Source organism: Phyllobates terribilis, unplaced genomic scaffold, assembly GCF_046119375.1.
Source record: "Phyllobates terribilis strain yellow unplaced genomic scaffold, ASM4611937v1 Scaffold_5__5_contigs__length_657084704, whole genome shotgun sequence".
Classification (NCBI taxonomy): domain Eukaryota; kingdom Metazoa; phylum Chordata; class Amphibia; order Anura; family Dendrobatidae; genus Phyllobates; species Phyllobates terribilis.
In genome coordinates, this window is record NW_027362765.1 from 69,138,094 (window position 1) to 69,164,618 (window position 26,525).

Consider the following 26,525-nt stretch of genomic DNA (forward strand, 5'->3'; position numbering starts at 1 on the left):
AGCAGGCTTTAATAAAACGAGAAATCCATTGATTACCCGCTAGATCATAATGATATACAGCACCAAGAGCCGACAACTAAACTTCAAGGATGCTAGTAGGAAGCCCCCTTTCCAGACCTTTCTGAAGGAAGTCTAGAATGGCATTGATTGGCACCCAGTCCTCTAGACTTGCCCCTGAAGTGGCTAGAAATCTCTTCCAGGTCCTACAATAAATTTTTGTAGTGATTGAATTTTTAATCTGGAGCAAGGTGGAGACCATGTTTGAAGAAAAACCTCTATCCCTTAAAAGAGAACTCTTAAGGTCCATGCTGTCAAATGAAGACTGGATGCTTGAGGATGCCAAACGAGGCCAAGGGAGAGTAGATCTGGAACTTTTGGTAGCTCCATGATTGGCATTAGCCTCATTTAAGAAAACCATGGCCTCTTGGGCCAATAGGGTGCTATCAAAATGACTCTTGCATGATACTCCCTGATTTTTCTCAGGACTGTTAGTATTAACATCACTGGCGGAAGAGCATATGTTAAATTGTAGTTCCATCTCACTAGGAAGGCATCCACCACATGAGGAGAGAAGATGATTTTCTGCCATATGAAAAACCTGATTGGTCACTTCCATTAGAGAATTGAACCGGGTACCTTCCTTATGGCTGACATACAAGTGCTTCTCAGTAAATTAGAATATCATCAAAAAGTTAATTTATTTCAGTTCTTCAAAACAAAAAGTGAAACTCATATATTATATAGAGTCATTACAAACAGACTGATCTATTTCAAGTGTTTATTTCTGTTAATGTTGATGATTATGGCTTATAGGCAATGAACACACAAAAGTCATTATCTCAGTAAATTAGAATAATTGACAAAAAACACCTGCAAAAGGCTTCCTAAGCGTTTAAAAAGGTCCATTAGTCTGTATCAGTAGGCTCCACAATCATGGGGACGATTGCTGACTTGACAGATGTCCAGAAGGCAGTCATTGACACACTCCACAAGGAGGGTAAGCCACAAAAGGTCATTGCTAAAGAAGGTGGCTGTTCACAGAGTGCTGAATCCAAGCATATTAATGGAAAGTTGAGTGGAAGGAAAAAAGTGTGGTAGAAAAAGGTGCACAAGCAACCGGGATAACCGCAGCCTTGAAAGGATTGTTAAGAAAAGGCCATTCAAAAATTTGGGGGAGATTCACAAGGAGTGGACTGCTGCTGGAGTCATTGCTTCAAGAGCCACCACACACAGAGGTATCCAGGACATGGGCTACAAGTGTCGCATTCCTTGTGTCAAGCCACTCATGACCAATAGACAATGCCAGAAGCGTCCTACCTGGGCCAAGGAGAAAAAGACCTGGACAGTTGCTCAGTGGTCCAAGGGGTTGTTTTCAGATGAAAATAAATTTTGCATTTCATTTGGAAATCAAGGTCTCAGAGTCTGGAGGAAGAGTGGAGAGGCACAGAATCTAAGCTGCTTGAGGTCTAGTGTGAAGTTTCAGTGATGGTTTAGAAGCCATGTCATCTGCTGGTGTAGGTCCACTGTGTTTTACCAAGACAAAGTCAGCGTAGCAGTCTACCAGTAAATTTTAGAGCACTTCATGCTTCCCTCTGCCGACAAGCTTTTTGGAGATGGAAATTTCATTCTCCAGCAGGACTTGATACTTTTGGCAGGGTGGACAGATGCCAATATCTGGTTTAAACGCAACAGTATCACTGTGCTTGATTGGCCAGCAAACTCGCCTGACCTTAACCCAATAGAGAATCTATGGGGTATTGTCAAGAGGAAGATGAGAGACACCAGACCCAACAATGCACACGAGCTGAAGGCTGCTATCAAAGCAACCTGGGCTTCCATAACACCTCAGAAGTACCACAGGCTGATCGCCTCCATGCCACGCCACATTGATTATCGATAGGATACCGAAGCTCATCAGTTCCAAGGATGTCCATCCATTTCTTCTGATACATGTTGGCAACAATGACACGGCAAGGAAGGACCTACCGACAATCTGCAAGGACTTTGAAGCATTGGGGAAGAAAGTAAAAGAACTGGATGCGCAGGTAGTTTTTTCTTCTATCCTTCCAGTAGACGGGCATGGCGTCAGGAGATGGAACAGGATCCTTGATGTGAACAACTGGCTGAGACGATGGTGCAGACAACAAGGATTTGGATTCCTGGACCACGGTGTGAATTACCTCTATGACGGACTCCTTGCCAGAGACGGACTACACCTCAACAAACCCGGGAAACACACATTCGCCAGGAGACTCGCAACACTCATCAGGAGGGCGTTAAACTAGAAGAAGAGGGGATGGGAAGAAAAACGCCGGACACGAACATGAAACCAAAGAACATACTAATGAAAGATATGAAGTGCGACAAAGAAGGTCCAAGACAAGATACTTGGAAGGGAAGTAAGAAAATTTCTAATACAATCCACAGGGAGAAGATTGGAACAAAACAAAATCGTGTAAACTGCGTGCTAGCAAATGCCAGAAGCCTGACAAACAAGATGGATGAACTGGAAGCAGAAACATCTACAGGTAACTATGACATAGTGGGAATAACCGAGACATGGTTAGATGAAAGCTATGACTGGGCAGTTAACTTACAGGGTTACAGTCTGTTTAGAAGGGATCGAAGAAATCGGAAAGGGGGTGGAGTCTGTATATATGTAAAGACGTGTCTAAAGCCTACAATACGGGAGGATGTATGGGAGGGAAATGAGGAGGTCGAGTCCTTATGGGTGGAGATACATGGGGCAAAAAACAATAATAAAATTATCATAGGAGTCTGTTATAAACCACCAAATATAGCAGAAGCCACGGAAAGTCTATTAATGAAACAAATAGACGAAGTAGCAAAAAATAACGAGGTGATTATTATGGGGGACTTCAACTACCCTGATATAGACTGGGAAACCGAAAGCTGTAGATCTCAGAAAGGAAACAGGTTTCTGTCAATTATCAAAGACAATTATTTGTCACAACTTGTGCAGGAACCAACTAGAGGGACGGCCCTTTTAGACTTAATATTAACTAACAGGCCAGACAGAATAACTGAGGTGCAGGTCGGGGGCCACCTGGGAAATAGTGACCACAACATTATACAATTCCACATGTGCTTCAGTAGGGTGCCCAGCAAGGGAGTCACAAAAACACTGAACTTCAGGAGGGCAAAGTTTGATCAGCTAAGAGATGCCCTTCACCTTATAGACTGGGATAGTATCCTCAGTAATAGGAGCACGGATAGAAAATGGGAAATTTTCAAAACGGTCCTACATAGTCACTGTAGAAGGTACATACCTTATGGGAATAAAAGGGCTAGGAATAGGAGGAAGCCAATGTGGCTAAATAAGGAAGTCAAGAGGGCAATGAAAAACAAAAAAAGGGCTTTCGGTAAACTTAAACAAGAAGGCAGCGAGGAAGCGCTAATATCTTATAGGGAAAAAAACAATCTGTAAGAAACAAATAAGAATAGCAAAAGAGGAGACAGAGACTAATTGCCAAGGAAAGTAAAACGATTCCCAAACTGTTCTTTAACTATATAAACAGTAAAAGGATTAAAACTGATGGAGTTGGCCCATTGAAAAATAACCTGGGTAAAATCATAGAGGGCGATGAGGGTAAAGCAAACCTACTCAATAGCTTCTTCTCCACTGTTTTCACAAAAGAAAACAATTTATCGGAGGAAATGCCGAGTGATAAAGTAAACCCTCCGCTAAATATCACCCACCTAACCCAGGAGGAAGTTCAGAAACGCCTAAATAATATCAAAATAGACAAGTCACCAGGCCCAGATGGCATACACCCCCGGGTACTAAAAGAATTAAGTAATGTGATAGACAGACCGCTGTATCTTATATTCAAGCACTCTTTATGGACAGGGACTGTCCCACTAGACTGGCGCCAAGCAAATGTGGTACCAATATTCAAAAAGGGGTCTAAAAGTGACCCTGGGAACTATAGACCAGTAAGCTTAACGTCTGTTGTGGGTAAATTGTTTGAAGGATTTCTTAGAGATGCTATTGTAGAATATCTTAATGATAATAACTGTCTAACTCCATATCAACATGGATTCATGAGGGATCGCTCCTGCCAAACAAACCTGATCGCCTTCTACGAGGAGGTGAGCTCACAGCTGGACCGGGGTGAGTCAGTGGATGTTGTATACCTTGACTTCTCCAAAGCGTTTGATACCGTGCCACACAAAAGGTTGGTATATAAAATGAGAATGCTTGGTCTGGGGGATAATGTGTGCAAGTGGGTAAATAGCTGGCTGAGTGATAGAAAGCAGAGGGTGGTTATCAATGGAGTAAGCTCAGGGTGTGTCAGGGTTACTAGCGGGGTGCCTCAAGGGTCTGTCTTGGGCCCTATATTATTTAATATATTTATTAATGATCTAGTGGAAGGGTTGCATAGTAAAATAGCAATATTTGCAGATGATACTAAACTTTGTAAAGTAGTTAATACAGATGAGGATAGGGCACAGCTACAGGAGGATTTAGATAAATTGGGGAGTTGGGCCAAAAAATGGCAAATGGGGTTCAATGTCGATAAATGTAAGGTCATGCACATGGGAAAGAAAAACAGCAGTCACCCATACATATTAAATGGGAAACCGTTGGGGAAATCTGATATGGAGAAGGACCTGGGCGTCTTGGTTAACAGCAAATTAAATTGGAGTGCCCAGTGTCAGGCAGCAGCTGCGAAGGCAAATAGAGTCATGGCATGCATCAGAAGAGGAATAGGGGCATATGATGAGAACATGGTTCTTCCTCTGTATAAAGCGCTGGTAAGGCCGCACTTAGAATATTGTGCACAGTTCTGGGCTCCGGTGCTCAGGAAAGACATATTGGAGCTAGAGAGGGTACAAAGCAGGGCAACTAAGGTAATAAAGGGAATGGAGGGACTAGAATACCCAGAGAGGTTGTCAAAATTAGGCCTATTTACATTGGAAAAGAGAAGGCTTAGGGGAGACCTCATAAACATGTATAAATACATCAGGGGGCAGTACAGAGATCTCGCCCATGACCTGTTTATACCAAGGATGGTGACAAAGACGAGGGGGCACACTATACGTCTGGAGGAAAGGAGGTTCCTGCACCAGCATAGAAGGGGATTCTTTACGGTCAGAGCCGTGAGACTCCCTTAATGAGTTCAAGAGAGGCCTGGACGCCTTTTTTGAGAACAATAAAATTACATCTTATGCTTAGTGATAGTTAATTAATCCAGGGATTTAATCTGACTGCCAGATTGGAGTCGGGAAGTGAATTTTTCCTCAATGAAGTAAATTGGCCTATACCGCATGTTTTTTTTTGCCTTCCTCTGGATCAACGCTGCGGAATAGCTGCAGTGCACAAGAAATAGGCTGAACTGGATGGACGCTTGTCTTTTTTCGGCCTTATAAAACTATGTAACTATATGATGCAATAATTGATGCAAAAGGAGCCCCGATCAAGTATTGAGCGCATTTACTGAACATACATTTCAGTAGGCAGATATTTCAGATTTTAAAAACATTTTTCAAGCTGTTATAAATTATTCTAATTTACTGAGATAATGACGTTTGTGTTTTCATTGGCTGTAAGCCATAATCATCAACATTAACAGAAATAAACACTTGAAATAGATCACTCTGTTTGTAATGACTCTATATAATATATGAGTTTCACTTTTGTATTGAAGAACTGAAATAAATTAACTTTTTGATGATATTCTAATTTAGTGAGAAGCACTGGTAGGTCACTGCCACCTGGTTTTCTGAAAGGACTCTCACATGATGCCCCTGTAACGATGAAAGGAGTTTCTTCATGGCATGCTCTACTGCCAGTAGTGCTTTCATGTTTGAGGACACTTAATTATTTTCTCTTGTCCAGTTTTCCTGAACAAGGTGATCCTCTAAATGGGCACGCCATCCCTTTGGGCTTGTATCTGTGGTAATCACCCACAATATTTGGTTTACCCAAAGTACTCAACTGGATCGATTTTTTTTTATGTCTAACCACCAAAGAAGAGAATGGGTCGTTATCTGAGAGTGTGTTAATATTCCCTCCAGATGTCCTTTCCGCGCATATTCATTTGCCAGAACATCCCGCTGTAGCTCCCTGGTGTGTATCTGGGCCCATAATACTGACAGGATACAGGAGGGTCAGAGAACCTAGCAATGACATAGCTTTTCTGAATAGTCATGGTGGGACCTTTTACTGCCTCTGACACATAGCTGCATATTTTCTCCTTTTTATCTTCTGAGAGATAGCATTTCTGATTTATCAAGTCTAGTATAAGGCCTAAAGAGACTTACACTCTTGGGGGTTCTAACCTTGACTTCTTCAGGTTTGACAACAAATTTAAGTCCTTCAAGGTAGTGCTGACTTCTTTTAATTGGGAGTTGCAGTGATGCACTGATCTCATCAAAAATTCATCCAAATATGGAACTACTAGAGTGTCCTTGTCCCAAAGGTGACCAGTCACTTCTCCTATTCTTTGTGAAAACTCAAGGGGCTACTGACAATCCGAAAGTGAGGGCCTTGAACTGGAGGTGTTTGACTTTTAGGCTGCGTGCCCACTATGCGTTTTTCAAGCGGAATTTCCCCAGCAAAAATCCTTAAAAAACGCTTGGTAATACGTGCCCCATGGTCCCCAATGATAATCCACATGTGCTGTGCACATGCTGCGGAAAATAGAATTAGACTTACCGGTAATTCGGTTTTTAATAACTCACCACGACAGCACACAGGAGGATGTAACCCCACCCTAATAGGGACAGGAAATACGAAGAGGTTTAAATAGCCCCTCCCACATCCTCCCTCCAGTGTTATTACAAAGGACCACAAGAGTATAGATGCTTCAAATTAATTTTTATTTCTACTGATTCGGCTGTCGTAGAAACAATAAGCGAGGGGGATGGAATTACCCGTGCTGTCGTGGTGGGTTATTAGAAACAGAATTACTGGTAAGTCTAATTCTATTTTCTCTAATAACCCCCCACGACAGCACACAGGAGGTATACCAAAGATATACTAGAGAGGGACAATAGCCTGAAGGACCTTCCTTCCGAAGGCTAAATCTCCAACAGACATTAGGTCTAGTCTGTAGTGTTTGGAGAAAGTATGAATTGAGGACCACATAGCAGCTCTGCAAATCTGTTTGATGGATGCGCTGGCTTTTTCAGCCCAGGAGACAGATATCGCTCTTTTAGAATGGGCCTTGAGCTTTGCTGGAGGAGGTGGATCCTGAATCTGGTAAGCCTCCGTAATTGCCCTCTTAATCCAGTTGGCTATTGTGGATTTTGCTGCCTTCTTTCCTCTGTTTGGACAAATACGCTCGTCTTTCCTTCCTTCTTCTGTTTCCTGAAGATAGTGCAGTACTATTCTCCGAACATTCCATTTCTTTCTTGTCTATTGAGATCTGTGGAAATTTGAGACCACCTTAGGTAGAAATGAAGGGTCAAGTTGGAAAATTAGATGATCTTCCAGGATTCTCAGGTAGAGTTCGCTGACCGAAAGGGCCTGTAGTTCACACACTCTTCTGGCTGTAGTTATTGCCACCAGGAAAGCCGCTTTCCAGGTCATCCTGTCCAGTCTTATGGCTGATAAGGGCTCAAAGGGTGGAAATGTTAACCCCTTCAGAACAACGTTAAGGTCCCACGGGGGAATTAAGTCTGTTACTCTAGGGTGGATGCGAGTGGCTGCTGTCATAAATCTTCTCACCCACTAATGTTCAGCTAGTCTTTGATCAAAGTATGAGCTTAACGCTGCTACCTGGACCTTAAGAGGACTAGGTCTGAGACCTTTGTCCAGACCTTCTTGTAGAAAATCTAGAATCTGTGCCACATCAGCCCTATGAGGGTCTGGGTGAGTGGGTGCACACTACCCTAAGAAGGTTTTCCAGATCTTATGGTAAATGGTGTTCGTTACAGGTTTCCTGCTCTTCTGGAGAGTTTTGATGACTTTTTTTTGACAGGTCTCTTGTTTTTAATATCAGGAATTCAGAAGCCAGGCAGCTAGGTGTAGTCTCTTGGGATCCGGATGATGAATTGGTCCCTGGAGAAGGAGATCTTTGATGGGAGGAAGGATCCTCGCAATTACCGAAACCTGGCTCACCCCCTCTGACACAGCCTCCCCAGCTGCACTTTCATATGGCGGATTCCACCTTTCCCACACCCCCCGCCCCAACGGCAAACATGGCGGAGGAGTAGGTTTTCTCCTGTTAGATACCTGCGCTTTCACCCAAATATCACTGCCACCCTCTGTTACACTCCCCTCTTTTGAGGTGCACTGTGTGCGCATCTATTCCCCCTCTGACCTCCAACTGGCCGTAATTTACCGACCCCCAGGGCTAGCCACCACTTTCTTAGACCACTTCACCACCTGGCTGCTTCACTTCCTTTACACTAACATCCCCACTATCATAATGGGTGACTTCAACATCCCCATTGACACTTCCCACTTATCTGTCTCTAAGCTCCTATCCCTCACTTCCTCCTTCGGCCTTGCTCAATGGTCTTCGGCAGCTACTCATAAAGATGGCCACACACAGGACCTCATCTTCACCCGCCTCTGTTCCCTATCTAACCTCTCTAACTCACCCCTCCCTCTCTCTGACCATAACCTCCTCACATTCTCTACCCTCTCCTCTCCAAGTGCACAATCCCCAAACTTACACATGCTCGCAGAAACCTCAAACACCTTGACCTACACTCACTCTCTGAATCCCTCCTCCCTCTTACAGACATAAATTCCTTACACAATGCAGATGTTGCTGCCGCTTCATATAACACCACAATAGCTGCAGCTCTCGACTCGATCGCCCCCCTCACGCATACCAAATCTCGCACAATCAACAGGAAACCCTGGCACACCAAACAACTGTGACGGGCCTCCAGGGTTGCGGAGAGGAGATGGAAAAGGTCTCACTCCATCGAGCACTTCATCGCATTCAAACAATCCCTCACTATCTTCAAGTCCGCACTCACTACAGCAAAACAAACCTACTTCTCATCTCTCATATCCTCCCTGTCTCACAACCCTAAACGGCTATTTAACACTTTCAATTCTCTCCTTCGTCCCCCAGCACCTAATCCCTCTTCTCTCATCTCAGCCGAAGACTTTGCCTCATTCTTCAAGCAGAAGATTGACGCCATCAGACAAAGCTTTTGCCTAAAGCCCGCACAACCCCTCCTCATACCTACTCAACCTTCCTCCTCCAAACCCCACTTCTCCACCATTACAGAAGGTCAAGTCTCCTCTTTACTCTCCAAATCACACCTCACCACCTGCGAACTTGACCCTATCCCATCCCACCTCATCCCTAACCTTACCACAGTCTTCATCCCAACCCTAACCCACCTCTTCAACCTGTCACAACCGGTGTCTTCCCCTCATGTTTCAAACATGCCGCAATCACACCCATCCTCAAAAAGCCCTCCCTTGACCCATCCTCTCTGACTAGCTACCGCCCCATATCACTTCTCCCCTTTGCCTCAAAACTACTAGAACATGTCCACCTTGAACTGTCCTCCCACCTCTCCTCCTGTTCCCTCTTCAACCGCCTTCAATCTGGCTTCTGACCGCATCACTCGACTGAAACTGCCCTGACCAAAGTCACCAACGACCTACTAACTGCCAAATCCAAGCAACACTACTCCATCCTCCTTCTTCTGGACCTGTCATCTGCCTTCGACACAGTGGACCATTCCCTCTTACTACAGATTCTCTCATCTCTTGGCATCACGGACTTGGCCCTATCTTGGATCTCCTCATACTTAACAGACAGGACATTCAGAGTCTCCCACTCACACACCACCTCCTCATCTCGCCCCCTATCTGTCGGTGTCCCCCAAGGTTCAGTTCTAGGACCTCTGCTCTTCTCCATCTACACCTTTGGCCTGGGACAGCTCATAGTCTCACGGCTTTCAGTATCACCTCTATGCTGATGACACACAGATCTACCTCTCTGGACCCGATATCTCCTCCCTCCTAACCAAAATCCCACAATGTCTATCCGCCATCTCATCCTTCTTCTCTGCCAGATTTCTAAAACTCAACATGGATAAAACAGAGTTCATCATCTTTCCACCCTCTCATTCATATCCCCCATCTGACCTATCCATCAACGTCAATGGCTGTTCACTCTCCCCAGTCCCACAAGCTCGCTGCCTTGGGGAAACCCTGGTCTCTGATCTCTCCTTCAAACCACATATCCAAGCCCTTTCCACTTCCTGCCGACTCCAACTCAAAAATATCTCCCGGATCCGTGCATTCCTCAGCAAAGACTCTGCAAAAACACTAGTGAATGCCCTCATCATCTCCCGCCTCGACTACTGCAACCTCCTGCTCTGTGGCCTCCCTTCCAACACTCTTGCGCCCCTCCAATCTATCCTAAACTCTGCTGCTCGACTAATCCACCTGTCCCCCCGCTATTCCCCGGCCTCCCCCCTCTGTCAATCCCTTCACTGGCTCCCCATTGCCCAGAGAATCCAGTTCAAAACCCTAACCACGGCATACAAAGCCATCCACAACCTGTCTCCTCCATACATCTGTGACCTAGTCTCCCGGTACTTACCTGCACGCAACCTCCGATCCTCACAAGATCTCCTTCTCTACTCCCCTCTTATCTCCTCTTCCCACAATCGCATACAAGATTTCTCCCGTGCATCGCCCCTACTCTGGAACTCTGTACCCCAACACATCAGACTCTCGCCTACCATGGAAGCCTTCAAAAGAAATCTGAAGACCTACCTCTTCCAACAAGCCTACAACCTGCAGTAACCACCGCTCCACCACATTACTGCATGACCTCCTCTACTGTATCCTCACCCATCCCTTGTAGACTGTGAGCCCTCGCAGGCAGGGTCCTCGCTCCTCCTGTACCAGTCGCTGACTCGTTTTGTTAAGATTATGTAAATGTTTTTGCTATGTATATCCCTATCACATGTAAAGCACCATGGAATAAATGGCGCTATAATAATAATAATAATAATAATAATAATAATAATAATAATTAGAGGGATCTGCACACTCAGACTGGTTATCGTTCCGAACCAACTTCTTTTTGGCCAGAGAGGGGCCACTAGAATTACTTTGGTCCCTTCAGTCCTTATCTTTGTAAGGTTTTTGAAAGGATAGACAGTGGGGGAAAGGCATACACTAGTTTGAATTCCCATTGGTGAGCGAATGCGTCCAAGCCCAAGCAAGGGCCGTTTGGATCTAGGGAGAAATATTGAGGTACCTTCGCGTTCTGGTGTCCGGTAAGGAGATCTACCTCTGGATAGCCCCATCTCTCGACTAACATCTGGAAGACGTCTGGGTTTAGGCTCCACTCTCCTGGATGAATCTTTGTTCTGTTTAAGAAATTGGTCTGGACATTGACTGAACCTTTGATATGAAGAGCCGACAGGGATAGAAGATGTTCTTCGACCCAGGAAAATATTCTCACAGAGATTGCTTTTAAGCTTTCGTATCTTGTGCCCCCTTGATGACGAAGGTGGGCTACTGTGGTGATATTGTCTGAAAATATCTGTATGTGAGTTTTCTGGACCAGAGGCTCTGCTGCTCTGAGGACTTCCTCTGCGGCCTTTAATTCTCTGAAATTTGATGAGCGCTGGCTCACCTCTTTGGTCCATATACCCTGGAATAGCTCTTGGGAGACCATGGCTCCCCATCGCTTCCCGCTGGCATCCACTTTTATGGTTACTAATGGATTCTAGATCCATGGTACTCCTCTGTTCAGATTCTTCACGCTCAGGCACCAGAATAAAGAGGTCTTTACCCGTGGTGGTATAGGGATTCTCCTGTTCAGAGACCGTGGAGATCCATCCCAATTCGTAAGGATGTGGGTTTGTAATGTTCAGGTATGCGCCTGAGCGCAGGCCACCATCTGGATACAGGATGTCATAGACCCGAGGATCGACATGGCAGCTCTCAATGATACTGATCTCCTGCTCCTTAGGACATTGATCTTTGCTTTTAGCATGACCTGTTTTTGTTTGGGCAGAAATGACATCTGGCTGTGGAAATCCAATAGTACTACTAGAAATGTTTTTGTCATGGAGGGAACCATATCCGATTTTTTGTGGTTCACTAACCAGCCAAGAGACGATAGGATCTGAGTGGTCAACTGTATATGTTCTTGGAGTACTGGTACTGAGGGCCTGATTAATAACAGGTCGTCGAGGTAGGGTACTATTGAAATATTCTGACCCCGGATATAAGCCATGACTTCTGCCATGACCTTTGTAAATATTTGCGGGGCTGGTGATATCCCGAATGGGAGAACATTGAACTGGTAGTGGACTATTTGTTCCCCTTGAGCTACTGCGAATCTTAGGAACCTCCTGTAAAGTGGATATATGGGGGATGTGGTAATATGCATCTTGTAGATCAATTGTGGCCATGACATGGTCCTGTCCTATCAGGGGGACAGTCGACCTGATGGATTCCATCTTGAATCGCTGGTAGTGGATATACTGATTCAGTGGCCTTAGATTGATTATAATTTGGTGTGAGCCATTTGTTTTTTTATTAGGAAGAGTCTGGAATAATTTCCTGTCTATCTCCCTTGTAGGAACCAGGGATATCCCCCCTTAGGACAATAGGTCTGTAAGACCGGATATCAGGGTGGCTTGCCGACTCTGAGAAGAGAGCTGTGTTAACTTTATTCTCTGTGGAGAATAGGAGAAGAAATTTATTTTTACTCCAAACTCAACTACCTTCAGGGTCTGAGCAGATTTCTTTCCACTGAGGGAGAAAATTCGAGATGCGGCCCCCGACTGTACTGACGTCATGGTCTGTTCGGACGTTGATTTTGGGAGAGAAAAAGATTCTTGCCTCCTCTACCTTTCCCTTTACCCCTATATTGAGGGGTCTGCTCCTGGGAGGGACGAAAAGGCCTTTTCCTTACATTTCTAGGTTCCGGGAGGGCCTTCTTGTCTGAGGCCTTCTCTAGAAGATCATCTAGGCCTGGCCCGAACATGTATTTCCCTTTAAAGGGGATGGAACACAATTTCATTTTTGATGCCACATCGACACTCCAGGATTTCAACCATAGGACCCTTCTTACAGAGTTTGATAACCCAGATGCTCTTGCCGCCACTCTCACTTATTCTGTAGAAGCATCTGTTAAAAACCCCTTAGATTTCTGTAGAAGTGGTAGGGATGCTAAGATGTCTTCTCTGGGGGTGCCTGAGATTAGGTGTTCCTCCAGTTTATCTAGCCAACGAGCCATTGATCGAGCTATGCCCGTAGAGACTGTGTTGGTGTTTAATAGTGTTGCTCCATTTTGCGCTCCAAGGGGTCTTTTAATTGAGAGGAATCTTCAAAGGTCAGTGTTTCTTTGCCACTCGTGCAATATGGATATCCACTCTTGGGACTTCAGACCAGCATTCTGCAGTCTCGTTGTCTGAAGGAAATCTATCCTTTAACTCCGTAGGGGTATTCAATCTCTTTTCTGGAGATTCCCACTCCTCTATGACTAAGTCCCTAATATTCTGGTGTATAGGGAACACTATTTTTTCCTGGAACGAAGCCCCCCAAATCCTGTACAGTCTGGGGAACTTTTTCTTCCTCGACCTCCATAGTTCTCCTTACTGCCATGAGGAGTTCCTCCAAGCTATCTGATGGAAAGTAATATCTCTCTCGCTGGGAGTTATCAGGAGTTGGACTCAGTTCACCTTCCTCTGGAAGATCTTCCGAGATATATATCTCCTCTTGAGTCTTCCTCCCCTCCCTCTGGCGGGCTGATCTTCCTCTTTTTGGCAGCTGAGGGAGTAGATGTAGAATCCTGATTAGGTGAGGGCGTAGGGAGAGCGACTGAGGCTAAGGAGGATTTAATCTCTTGACGTACAATCCCCTTGCCTGATAATTTTCTCCGTACAGTCCTTGCATAGGGGCTTTCTGTGGGAGGACAATAGCTTTTTTGTACAGATGGGACATCTGCGTGACGGTTTAGCTTTGTCTCCAGATGCAGGTTCCTTGTCCCCCTACAAGAGAGGGGAGAAGGGAAAGGGAGCTATAATCACTATTGCCTGCATCAGGGAGATGGAATACCAGTGCCATACTTACTGGGACCGGACCGGCGCTGGGCTCTACAGATATAGAGCGAGAGGTTTCAACAGACATGGTTCTGTCCTACCTGCAGATGTCTTCCTGTCCAGGGCTCCTTTATGGGCGACTGGACCAGCGCCCCCCTCTGTTAGAGGGCTCCTCCCCCGGTGTCCAGGTGAAGACATGTGATCACAGGGGGCATCAACACTCTCCCCCCCACCTAGCGTTTGCTGCAGTCACCCGTGGAACAAAAAAGCGCCGGAAGTGACATCATCATCTACCGCCCGGCGTCACTTCCGGTGCCGCGGCATGCGCTCCACATCCTGGAGACCGGCATCGCCTGCACGTCCAGTGGGGGAGAGGAGGAGGAGATGGACCGGAGAGTTTAAAGAGGCCTCCGGCCAGAAGATCCTGCAGACCTTGCCCGAGAGCGCGGACTGGAGGAGGGTGTCCTGAATCAGGAGAAGGGAGCAGCACATGTGAGGAGGAGGGGTAAACCGCTCGATCCTCCGCTGCCCGACTAATAGCTTTCTCCCCAGTGCCTGTCGCCGGCCCAGCACACCGGGGATGAACTCTTCATCGCTGACAGGGACAGGAAATAACACTGGGGGGAGGATGTGGGAGGGGCTATTTAAACCTCTTTGTATTTCCTGTCCCTATTACGGTGGGGTTACATCCTCTTGTGTGCCGTCGTGGGGGGTTATTAGAGAAATAACAACTGCGGATTATCATTGCGGAAAAATACGCAGCATGACCATTAATTTTGCGGACACGCAGCGTAATTGCCACCATTGACTTGCATTGAATCACTTAATATCTGCATGACTACATGAGCACATGCGGATATTAAGCGATTCAATGTGCGGATGGTACCCGGGACTGGAGAAGAGGAGACTCTCCTCCAGACCCAGGTACCATAGTACCTGTTAAAAAAAGAATTTAAAATAAAAAATAAAGATTATACTTACCTTCCGATGGCCCCCGGTATCCTCAGCGATGTGTCCGGTCTCTTGTACGGCACAAGATGGTCTAAAAGGACCTGCGGTGACGTCATTTAGTCATGTGACACGTCACGCAACCGCTGACGTTGGCGGTCGCGTGACCTGTCACACGATTAAATGACGTCATGAAAGGTCCTTTAACCACCGCGAGCCGTACAAGAGACCGGACACAGCGGAGAAAAGACCGGGGGCCATCGGACGGTAAGTATAATCTTTATTTTTTACCATTTTTATTCTTTTTTTTTTAACTATTAACTTGGTCACACTAAATAAGTCCATGCCGGTTGCATTGATTTATATAGTGTGACTAAGTTGTCTAGAACTTTTCCAAGTGATTCTAAAATCGTTTGGAAAAGTGCTTGATAACCCGCATGGAGAAATGCATGCAAAAACACTTGACAAAAGCTTCTACCTGACAGGAAAAATGCATGTAAATACCGCATGTGTTTTTCCTGCCAGAGAGATGCGGAAAAAATCTGCAGCATTTCTACATCGTAGGCATTTAACCTTATGGTCAAAGTAACTCTCAAGAACTTCTGGTACCTCACATGAATCGGAACAGGATAGTAATTGTGCTTTAGATCTAGAACAATCATATAGCAACCTGGGAAAAGATGCTTTTTGGCCAATCTTATCAATTACGTTTTGAATGCCCAGAATTTAAGGAATTTGTTCAGACTCTTCAGATTGATTATCGTTCTGTCCTTGAAGGTGGAATCCACTCTCTCTGTGGTGCTATCATGGGTGATAGAAGAAAACTCCTTGGTGCTAGTGTTAATTCTCTGCCAAAGAATCCCTGTGAGCTTAATGAACAGAGTGTCCCAATGCTTTACCCCCCAAGGACGGAGTCCTGTCCCCTCTATCACACAGTCCCTGCTCCCTCATTACTGGTCCCCAGTGCAGAGTCCCGATGCTTCCCCCAGGACTGAGTCCTGTCCCCTCTATCACACAGTCCCTGCTCCCTCATTACCGGTCCCCAGTGCAGAGTCCCGATGCTTCCCCCAGGACTGAGTCCTGTCCTCTCTATTACACAGCCCCTGCTTCCTCATTACCGGTCACCAGTGCAGAGTCCCGGTGCTTCCCCCACGACGGAGTCCTGTCCCCTCTATCACACAGTCCCTGCTCCCTCATTACTGGTCCCCAGTGCAGAGAACAGGTGCTTCCCCCAGGACTGAGTCCTGTCCCCTCTAGCACACAGTCCCTGCTCCCTCATTACCGGTCCCCAGTGCAGAGAACCGGTGCTTCCCCCAGGACTGAGTCCTGTCCCCTCTAGCACACAGTCCCTGCTCCCTCATTACCGGTCCCCAGTGCAGAGAACCGGTGCTTCCCCCAGGACTGAGTCCTGTCCCCTCTAGCACACAGTCCCTGCTCCCTCATTACCGGTCCCCAGTGCAGAGTCCAGGTGCTTCCCCCAGGACTGAGTCCTGTCCCCTCTATCACACAGTCCCTGCTCCCTCATTACCGGATCCTAGTGCAGAGTCCCGGTGCTTCCCCCAGGACTGAGTCCTGTCCCCTCTATCACACAGTCCCTGCTCCCTCATTACCGGTCCCCAGTGCAGAGTCCCGATGCTTCCCCCAGGACTGAGTCCAGTCCCCTCTATCACATAGTCCCTGCTCCCTCATTACCGGTCCCCAGTGCAGAGTCCCGGTGCTTCCCCCAGGACTGAGTCCTGTTCCCTCTTTCACACAGTCCCTGCTCCCTCATTACCGGTCCCTAGTGCAGAGTTCCGGTGCTTCCCCCAGGACTGAGTTCTGTCCCCTCTATCACACAGTCCCTGCTCCCTCATTACCGGTCCCCAGAGCAGAGTCCCGATGCTTCCCCCAGGACTGAGTCCTGTCCCCTCTATCACACAGTCCCTGCTCCCTCATTACCGGTCCCTAGTGCAGAGTCCCGGTGCTTCCTCCAGGACTGAGTCCTGTCCCCTCATTACTGGTCCCCAGTGCAGAGTCCCGATGCTTCCCCCAGGACTGAGTCCTGTCCCCTCTATCACACAGTCCCTGCTCCCTCATTACCGGTCCCCAGTGCAGAGTCCCGATGCTTCCCCCAGGACTGAGTCCTGTCCTCTCTATTACACAGCCCCTGCTTCCTCATTACCGGTCACCAGTGCAGAGTCCCGGTGCTTCCCCCACGACGGAGTCCTGTCCCCTCTATCACACAGCCTCTGCTCCCTCATTACTGGTCCCCAGTGCAGAGAACAGGTGCTTCCCCCAGGACTGAGTCCTGTCCCCTCTAGCACACAGTCCCTGCTCCCTCATTACCGGTCCCCAGTGCAGAGAACCGGTGCTTCCCCCAGGACTGAGTCCTGTCCCCTCTAGCACACAGTCCCTGCTCCCTCATTACCGGTCCCTAGTGCAGAGTCCAGGTGCTTCCCCCAGGACTGAGTCCTGTCCCCTCTATCACACAGTCCCTGCTCCCTCATTACCGGTCCCCAGTGCAGAGTCCCGATGCTTCCTCCAGGACTGAGTCCTGTCCCCTCATTACTGGTCCCCAGTGCAGAGTCCCGGTGCTTCTCCCAGGACTGAGTCCTGTCCCCTCTATCACACAGTCCCTGCTCCCTCATTACCAGTCCCCAGTGCAGAGTCCCGGTGCTTCCCCCAGGACTGAGTCCTGTCCCCTCTATCACACAGTCCCTGCTCCCTCATTACCGGTCCCCAGTGCAGAGTCCCGGTGCTTCCCCCAGGACTGAGTCCTGTCCCCTCTATCACACAGCCTCTGCTCCCTCATTACCGGTCCCCAGTGCAGAGTCCCGGTGCTTCCCCCAGGACTGAGTCCTGTCCCCTCTATCACACAGTCCCTGCTCCCTCATTACCGGTCCCCAGTGCAGAGTCCCGGTGCTTCCCCCAGGACTGAGTCCTGTCCCCTCTATCACACAGTCCCTGCTCCCTCATTACCGGTCACCAGTGTAGAGTCCCGGTGCTTCCCCCAGGACTGAGTCCTGTCCCCTCTATCACACAGTCCCTGCTCCCTCATTACCGGTCCCCAGTGCAGAGTCCCGGTGCTTCCCCCAGGACTGAGTCCTGTCCCCTCTATCACACAGTCCCTGCTCCCTCATTACCGGTCACCAGTGCAGAGTCCCGGTGCTTCCCCCAGGACTGAGTCCTGTCCCCTCTATCACACAGTCCCTGCTCCCTCATTACCGGTCCCCAGTGTAGAGTCCCGATGCTTCCCCCAGGACTGAGTCCTGTCCCCTCTATCACACAGTCCCTGCTCCCTCATTACCGGTCCCCAGTGTAGAGTCCCGATGCTTCCCCCAGGACTGAGTCCTGTCCCCTCTATCACACAGCCTCTGCTCCCTCATTACCGGTCCCCAGTGCAGAGTCCCGGTGCTTCCCCCAGGACTGAGTCCTGTCCCCTCTATCACACAGTCCCTGCTCCCTCATTACCGGTCCCCAGTGTAGAGTCCCAGTGCTTCCCCCAGGACTGAGTCCTGACCCCTCTATCACACAGTCCCTGCTCCCTCATTACCGGTCCCCAGTGTAGAGTCCCGATGCTTCCCCCAGGACTGAGTCCTGTCCCCTCTATCACACAGCCTCTGCTCCCTCATTACCGGTCCCCAGTGCAGAGTCCCGGTGCTTCCCCCAGGACTGAGTCATGTCCCCTCTATCACACAGTCCCTGCTCCCTCATTACCGGTCCCCAGTGTAGAGTCCAGGTGCTTCCCCCAGGACTGAGTCCTGTCCCCTCTATCACACAGTCCCTGCTCCCTCATTACCGGTCTCCAGTGTAGAGTCTCGGTGCTTCCCCCAGGACTGAGTCCTGTCCCCTCTGTCACACAGTCCCTGCTCCCTCATTACCTGTCCCCAGTGCAGAGTCCCGGTGCTTCCTCCAGGACTGAGTCCTGTCCCCTCTGTCACACAGTCCCTGCTCCCTCATTACCGGTCCCCAGTGCAGAGTCCCGGTGCTTCCCCCAGGACTGAGTCCTGTCCCCTCTATCACACAGTCCCCGCTCCCTCATTACTGGTCCCCAGTGTAGAGTCCCGGTGCTTCCTCCAGGACTGAGTCCTGTCCCCTCTATCACACAGTCCCCGCTCCCTCATTACTGGTCCCCAGTGCAGAGTCCCGGTGCTTCCCCCAGGACTGAGTCCTGTCCCCTCTATCACACAGTCCCCGCTCCCTCATTACAGGTCCCCAGTGCAGAGTCCCGGTGCTTCCTCCAGGACTGAGTCCTGTCCCCTCTATCACACAGTCCCTGCTCCCTCATTACCGGTCTCCAGTGTAGAGTCCCGGTGCTTCCCCCCAGGACTGAGTCCTGTCCCCTCTATCACACAGTCCCTGCTCCCTCATTACCGGTCCCCAGTGTAGAGTCCCGGTGCTTCCCCCAGGACTGAGTCCTGTCCCCTCTATCACACAGTCCCTGCTCCCTCATTACCGGTCCCCAGTGCAGAGTCCCGGTGCTTCCCCCAGGACTGAGCCCTGTCCCCTCTATCACACAGTCCCCGCTCCCTCATTACTGGTCCCCAGTGTAGAGTCCCGGTGCTTCCTCCAGGACTGAGTCCTGTCCCCTCTATCACACAGTCCCCGCTCCCTCATTACTGGTCCCCAGTGCAGAATCCCGGTGCTTCCCCCAGGACTGAGTCCTGTCCCCTCTATCACACAGTCCCCGCTCCCTCATTACCGGTCCCCAGTGCAGAGTCCCGGTGCTTCCTCCAGGACTGAGTCCTGTCCCCTCTATCACACAGTCCCTGCTCCCTCATTACCGGTCTCCAGTGCAGAGTTCCGGTGCTTCCCCCCAGGACTGAGTCCTGTCCCCTCTATCACACAGTCCCTGCTCCCCCATTACTGGTCACCAGTGCAGAGTCCCAGTGCTTCCTCCAGGACTGAGTCCTGTCCCCTCTATCACACAGTCCCTGCTCCCTCATTACCGGTCCCCAGTGCAGAGTCCCGGTGCTTCCCCCAGGACTGAGTCCTGTCCCCTCTATCACACAGTCCCTGCTCCCTCATTACCGGTCCCCAGTGTAGAGTCCCGGTGCTTCCCCCAGGACTGAGTCCTGTCCTCTCTATCACACAGTCCCTGCTCCCTCATTACCGGTCCCCAGTGTAGAGTCCCGGTGCTTCCCCCAGGACTGAGTCCTGTCCCCTCTATCACACAGTCCCTGCTCCCTCATTACCGGTCTCCAGTGTAGAGTCCCGGTGCTTCCTCCAGGACTGAGTCCTGTCCCCTCTATCACACAGTCCCTGCTCCCTCATTACCGGTCCCCAGTGTAGACTTCTCCTCAGCTTCAGCTCTTACCTGTGGCCGCTTCCTACACAGAAAACCCTTCACTTCCTACAAGCCCCATCCTGCTCCTCCCCCCATGTGACTGATCACATGACTGTGACATCATCACAGGTCCTGGAAGCAGAACTGCAAACGTTCTCAGAATAGATGGTAAACGCTAGAATATATGGGTTGCTTCCAGGTATGACATCATTTCCGGGGGGGCGTGTTGTCTCTGTGCATTATGGGCGTGTTCTAGTTCAGCACCAGACCCCATAGTCTTATGGTTGCATCTACTTTGGAGTGGATTTTTGAGGACCTTATTTTAGCACATGCATTCTAGCTGATTCACTAGTGAGCCGTCTAGATCGGAGTGGATTTTTAGATGATCTCCCTGTAGCCTCTATTCTGTACAGTTCATTGATGACCTGACTAGAATGGAGTTGCTGGAGCGATGTCCTCATAGGATCAAATCCAATCTAGACGGCTCATGACTGAAATCTCCAGAATGGAGTTAATTCCAGGAGCTCCTCATAGATTCCAATCTAGTGGCATAGGAATTATAAATGGATGGATGTATTGTCACTTTTTGTGACATACATCATTACACACAGCACTGATTGTTCAGTTTTGCCCGAATTAGACTTTTACTGTATTTCCACCAGTCCCAGCACCGACATTTCTGAAGAGTGGGCGGAGCTAGACAACATTTATGTGATCATTTTTGCCACTTTTGTGATGTAAATTATGATAATGTCCACCCGCTCTTCAAAATGCTGGTGCTGGCCAGGACTGGTGGACAGACAAGAAAAGTAAAATTTTGTCAAATATGAAGAATCAGAGCTTTGTGTAAGTTTTTAAACTATGAAAAGTGATAATATAAAAAAAACTATTATTTTTAATTTAACAAAAAAAAGTGGCCCAGCTTTCTACCTCTCACCTTTTATTAATACTGGCATGCAAAATTTGTTTCTTCATGAATTGTGGCTGTAATCTTGTATAATGTCTGCCAAGAAATAATAAAACACCCTGCAGCAACTCCAATCTAGATGTGTCAGTACAGAGATGACAACATTGAGCTCCTGCACTGAGGTCCATGATTTGTGGGAACAATGTACAGTGTATAAGGACGTCCTCTGTACAGAAACTCCATTCTACAACCCCTGGCAAAAATTATGGAATCACCGGGCTCGGAGGATGTTCATTCAGTTGTTTAATGTTGTTGATAAAAAGCAGATTACAGACATGGCACAAAACTAAAGTCATTTCAAATGGCAACTTTAGGGCTTTAAGAAACACTAAAAGAAATCAAGATTAAAAATGTGGTACTCAGTAAGGGTAATTTTTTTCAGACCAAGCAGAGGGAAAAAAAAAAATGGAATCACTCAATTCTGAGGAATTTGAAATTACTTTAGTTTTGTGCCATGTCTGTGATCTGCTTTTTTTCAACAACATTAAACAACTAAATGAACATCCTCTGAGCCCGGTGATTCCATAATTTTTGCCAGGGGTTATAGATGTCTCAGTACAGAGGTGACTAGATCGGAGTTGCTGCGCTGAGGTCCATGATTTCTGTGCACTGTACTGTGTATATGGACGTCCTCTGTACAGCAACTCCATTCTGTCTCACTACAGAGGTGACTAGATCGGAGTTACTGCCCTGAGGTTCATAATATCTGGGCAGACAGTAATGTCTATAAGGGAGTCACCTGGAAACGGTGATCCCTGTACGGCCTGACTCCCCTGATGGTGGGGCCGATGAAACGCATCGGGGGAAACACACTTGAGATGGCGATTTATTGAGACAATTGGTCCGGAGTCTGGTATCTCACATGATGAGAGCATAGAGCTGCAACAGAAAGTGTGGACAGTGAATAAACCCGGTGAGGTCGTTCCCTTGTCATTTCACAACTTTTTTTTTTCACACACACAGCTCTTTTGATTGTTTTATCAGGTATATCCAGGTAGAAACTTTAATAGAGCTAATGTCTCCTGACATCTCCTGGTGAGGACCATCTTAAGTTCAAATCTAATGAGATAAAGATAGCTCTGAGTTCTAGGCCCTATTATTGATGCTTTGCATTAAAGGCATCAGTACTGTGCAAAAAAAAAAGGGAGGAGAGGGTTCAGCACACCATCCCCTCTGAGTTTGTTTGTATGCTGTTAGTTTTTGTCTTCCTAGGTGACATATGATTGTACCCTTTTAATTGCACTAAGTAAAGGTTGTATTTTAACTAAACTTTGATACCACTTTGCTTGGATTAATGTCTATAAGGACGTCCTCTGTACAGTAACTTCAATCTAGACGTCTCACTACAGAGGTGACTAGATCGGAGTTGCTGCACTGAGGTTCATGATTTCTGTGCACTGTACTGTGTATAAGGACACCCCCTGTAGAGCAACTCCATTCTAGTCTTCTCACTACAGAGGTGACTACTACATCGGAGTTGCTGCCCTGAGGTTCATAATATCTGAGCACACAGTAATGTCTATAAGGACATCCTCTGTACGGTAACTTCAATTTAGATGTCTCAGTACAGAGGTGACTAGATCAGAGTTGCTGCACTGAGGTTCATGATTTCTGTGCACTGTACTGTGTATAAGGACGTCCTCTGTACGGTAACTTCAATCTAGATGTGTCAGTACAGAGGTGACTAGATCGGAATTGCTGCACTGAGGTTCATGATTTCTGTGCACTGTACTGTCTATAAGGACATCCTCTGTACAGTAACTTCAATCTAGACGTCTCACTACAGAGGTGACTAGATCGGAGTTGCTGCACTGAGGTTCATGATTTCTGTGCACTGTACTGTGTATAAGGACGCCCCCTGTAGAGCAACTCCATTCTAGTCTTCTCACTCCAGAGGTGACTACTACATCGGAGTTGCTGCCCTGAGGTTCATAATATCTGAGCACACAGTAATGTCTATAAGGACATCCTCTGTACGGTAACTTCAATTTAGATGTCTCAGTACAGAGGTGACTAGATCAGAGTTGCTGCACTGAGGTTCATGATTTCTGTGCACTGTACTGTGTATAAGGACGTCCTCTGTACGGTAACTTCAATCTAGATGTCTCAGTACAGAGGTGACTAGATCAGAGTTGCTGCTCTGAGGTTCATGATTTCTGTGCACTGTACTGTGTATAAGGACGTCCTCTGTACGGTAACTTCAATCTAGATGTGTCAGTACAGAGGTGACTAGATCGGAGTTGCTGTACTGAGGTTCATGATTTCTGTGTACTGTACTGTGTATAAGGACGTTTTCTGTACATTAACTCCATTTTAGCTGTCTCACTACAGAGGTGACTAGATTGGAGTTGCTGTATGGAGGCTCGTGATTTCTGTGCACTGTAAGGAATATAAGTATGTTCTCTATACAGTAACTCCATTCTGTCTCACTACAGAGATGACTAGAACTGAGTTGCTGCAGTGAGGTACGTGATTTCTGGGCACAGTAATATAGCTTGCCTAACGGACGTATCTAAAAAAAAACGGTTGTGCCTGTGCACACAAGCGTTTTTTGGGGGCTTGCACAAAGATCCCTTGGAAATGAGCAGTAAACATTATTCTGCATTAATTTATTGACCAGATTGGGGGTAAATCAACAGCAAAACAGCTATGTTAGGCATGTGTGAGAAGCTCACAATCACTCATGTCTACGGATGGGACTGGCTAGACTATTATTATAACCACGTGCACTCTGCCTAAAGGATAGTAACTCTGCAAAGGGATTCTGTCATAAAAACAAAAAAATGACTGCTCAAATGAAGTACAGGCACTCGTTGCACCCTTGTTGTGCCTAACAGTTCAGTGCACTTTACCACATGCTTGCTTTTCTCTAGTCCAGGTGTATGAGACTTGATGGGATATAATCGTCCACACCTAGAAAATTAAATAATTTGGGTGGGGTGAGGGGGGTTGTGCTTTATTCTTAGCAAGACAAAGTGCCATTTTTAGGGACACCATATTTCTTTTCTATACACCTTTTGATCACTTGTTTATAATATTTTTTGCAGATTTATTTATTTTCTCTTATGGGGTATAATCATTTTATAGCTTGGGTCATTACAGATGACCGATAACAAGTGTGCACTTTTTTGGCTTTATTTTATAAAAAAAAAAGCATTTTTATTGGCACTGAAAATTTTAAGCCAATATTTAGAATTTTTTTTTGTTTTCTTTTACATTTTGGCCCCTTTTTGTAATACGATCTTACTATTAGCGCCATATAGTAATTTTGGCCAACATCTTGTAGTAATGTCCCCATCATGGTCCCTATCTTGTGCTTATGTCCCCCATCATGGTCCTCATCTTGTTTTATTGTCCCCCATCATGGCCATCTTGTAGAAATATCCTCCAACCTGGTCCCCTTCTTGTAGCAATCTCACCATTCAGCTCCCTATCTCATAGTAACGTGTCCCTTCCTGGTCCCTTTTTGTAGTATTGTCTCTTTGCAGTAATGTCAAGATCCTGATCCTCATCTTCTAGTACTGTTCCCATCCTGGTCCCCTGCAGACATTAGCTGCTGGCCTGTGATTGACCCACAGTTGGCATTGGTATAGCTGAGCAAAGAGCTTGTGACTTTTGTGTTTTCAAGGCTGTAGGCCATAATCATCAACATTAACAGAAATAAGCACTTGGAATAGATCACTCTGTTTGTAATGACTCTATATATAAGTTTCACTTTTTGTATTGGAGACCTGACATAAATTAACTTTTTGATGATATTCTAATTTAGTGAGATGCACCTGTAGATAAAAGGGTTTCTTAACATGAATTGACGTCATAGCACAGACCTGCATCAACTCAGCTTAAGGCTGTGTGCCCACTATGCGGTTTTTAAGCGTTTCCGCAGCGGCAATTCCACCGCAGAAACGCTTAAAAAACGCTTGGTAGAAGGTCTGCCATGTTCCCCAATGATAATCCGCATGTGCTGTGCACATGCTGCGGAAATTTCCGCTTCGGATTATCATTGCAGAAAAATCACTACCAATTATTTTGTGTAATCACGGCGTTTTCGCCGCCATTGACTTGCATTGAATCGCATAATATTACAGTCCATGAACACAGGCCGGGGGGAGGGACACACTGTTAGTCATATTGAATAAAACATAAGTTGCTGAGGTTAGGACTGCCAGGGACCCCAATATTACTTAGGAAAGACTATGTCCATATTTAATAAAGTAATTTTCACGTATGCATAGCACAGGTCTGTCCGTCCATTCATGGATTCTGTATGGGACTAATAGAGAAGCGCACGTGTGCAGGAGCGCAACGGAGGAGACTATGTGTATGACATAGGACGCGTTATCCAAATGAAGCAGAGGAGGACGCCATTCACAAGAGAGGAGGCGTTGTGCCAAGATCAGCAAGGCCCATCAGACCAGACTGCCCCTCCAGTGAGAATAAATGCCATTTTTGAAGTTATACAGATCGACCTGGGGACTTGTATACAGCCTTATGGAATAAGGTATATATGGGCTTACAGTGGTGGCTGCAGCTTTAATGAGAAAAACCTAGTGACAAATTTACCCTTAACCAAGAGGATAAAGGATGACCAATATGTGTTGATCTGTAAGTTCTCTCTTTGCTCCTTGGGTATCAAGGAGGATATGGGATAAGACTCATCACTGGAGCCAAAAAAAAGTTTGACCAACGAGAACATCTTTGCAACCTGGACTCAAGAACATAGTTTCCAAAAGTTTACTTTATCCCACAAGAGTTTTCCTGCCACCACATTACATTTTTTACATTCCCATTTGGACAACTTTCCTGAAAACATTGGTGCCGTTAGCGAAGAGCAAGGAGGAAGATTTCATCAGGATATTAAGGAGATGGAATATAAAAATGATGGGGAACAACTGCTGGAGGCTTCACAGAGGAGATCCGCAGCCTTCTAGAAGAGAAAGATGGAAGGTGAACATGAAGGCAGAGGGATTGAGGAAATCCACATGTCAGACAATCTACAAATTAACACACAATCAATTAGGACTCCGGTCCATCTGACATGAAACAATGGCTAACATATCTTGATTTACCAAACAAAGGAACAATATTTGTAGTCTGGCCTAATCAAGAACAGTTCACATTCTACACAAACGGCCAGATGCTGAGTCGCCAGTCATCATACAAGCCCCCCTACACGCAGACATTTACATGTACCACCACCTTACTTGTGAAAGCCCCCCAAAGTGCAGCCCTATGCATGTATTAGCACAATCACTGTGTAAGATCAATGCCATACATCAACCCCTTTTTTTCAGACTAGCCTGTTGCAACATAACCCCTTTCTCAATG

General features: G+C 47.0%; 2 protein-coding genes across 7 annotated transcripts in view; one reads left to right on the forward strand and one right to left on the reverse strand.

Moving 5' to 3' along the window:
- LOC141270715 (uncharacterized) overlaps positions 1–26,525 on the forward strand; it is a 669,979-nt gene that overhangs the window by 119,378 nt on the left and 524,076 nt on the right. The window lies entirely within an intron of this gene.
- On the reverse strand, positions 9,354–20,323 carry LOC141270879 (uncharacterized). The gene is made up of 2 exons (XM_073680975.1): positions 20,261–20,323; positions 9,354–13,965 (listed from the first exon to the last, which is right to left on the reverse strand). Exon 2 carries the CDS (start codon positions 12,427–12,429, stop codon positions 10,801–10,803), a length of 1,629 nt encoding a protein of 542 aa, XP_073537076.1. The 5' UTR covers positions 12,430–13,965; positions 20,261–20,323; the 3' UTR covers positions 9,354–10,800.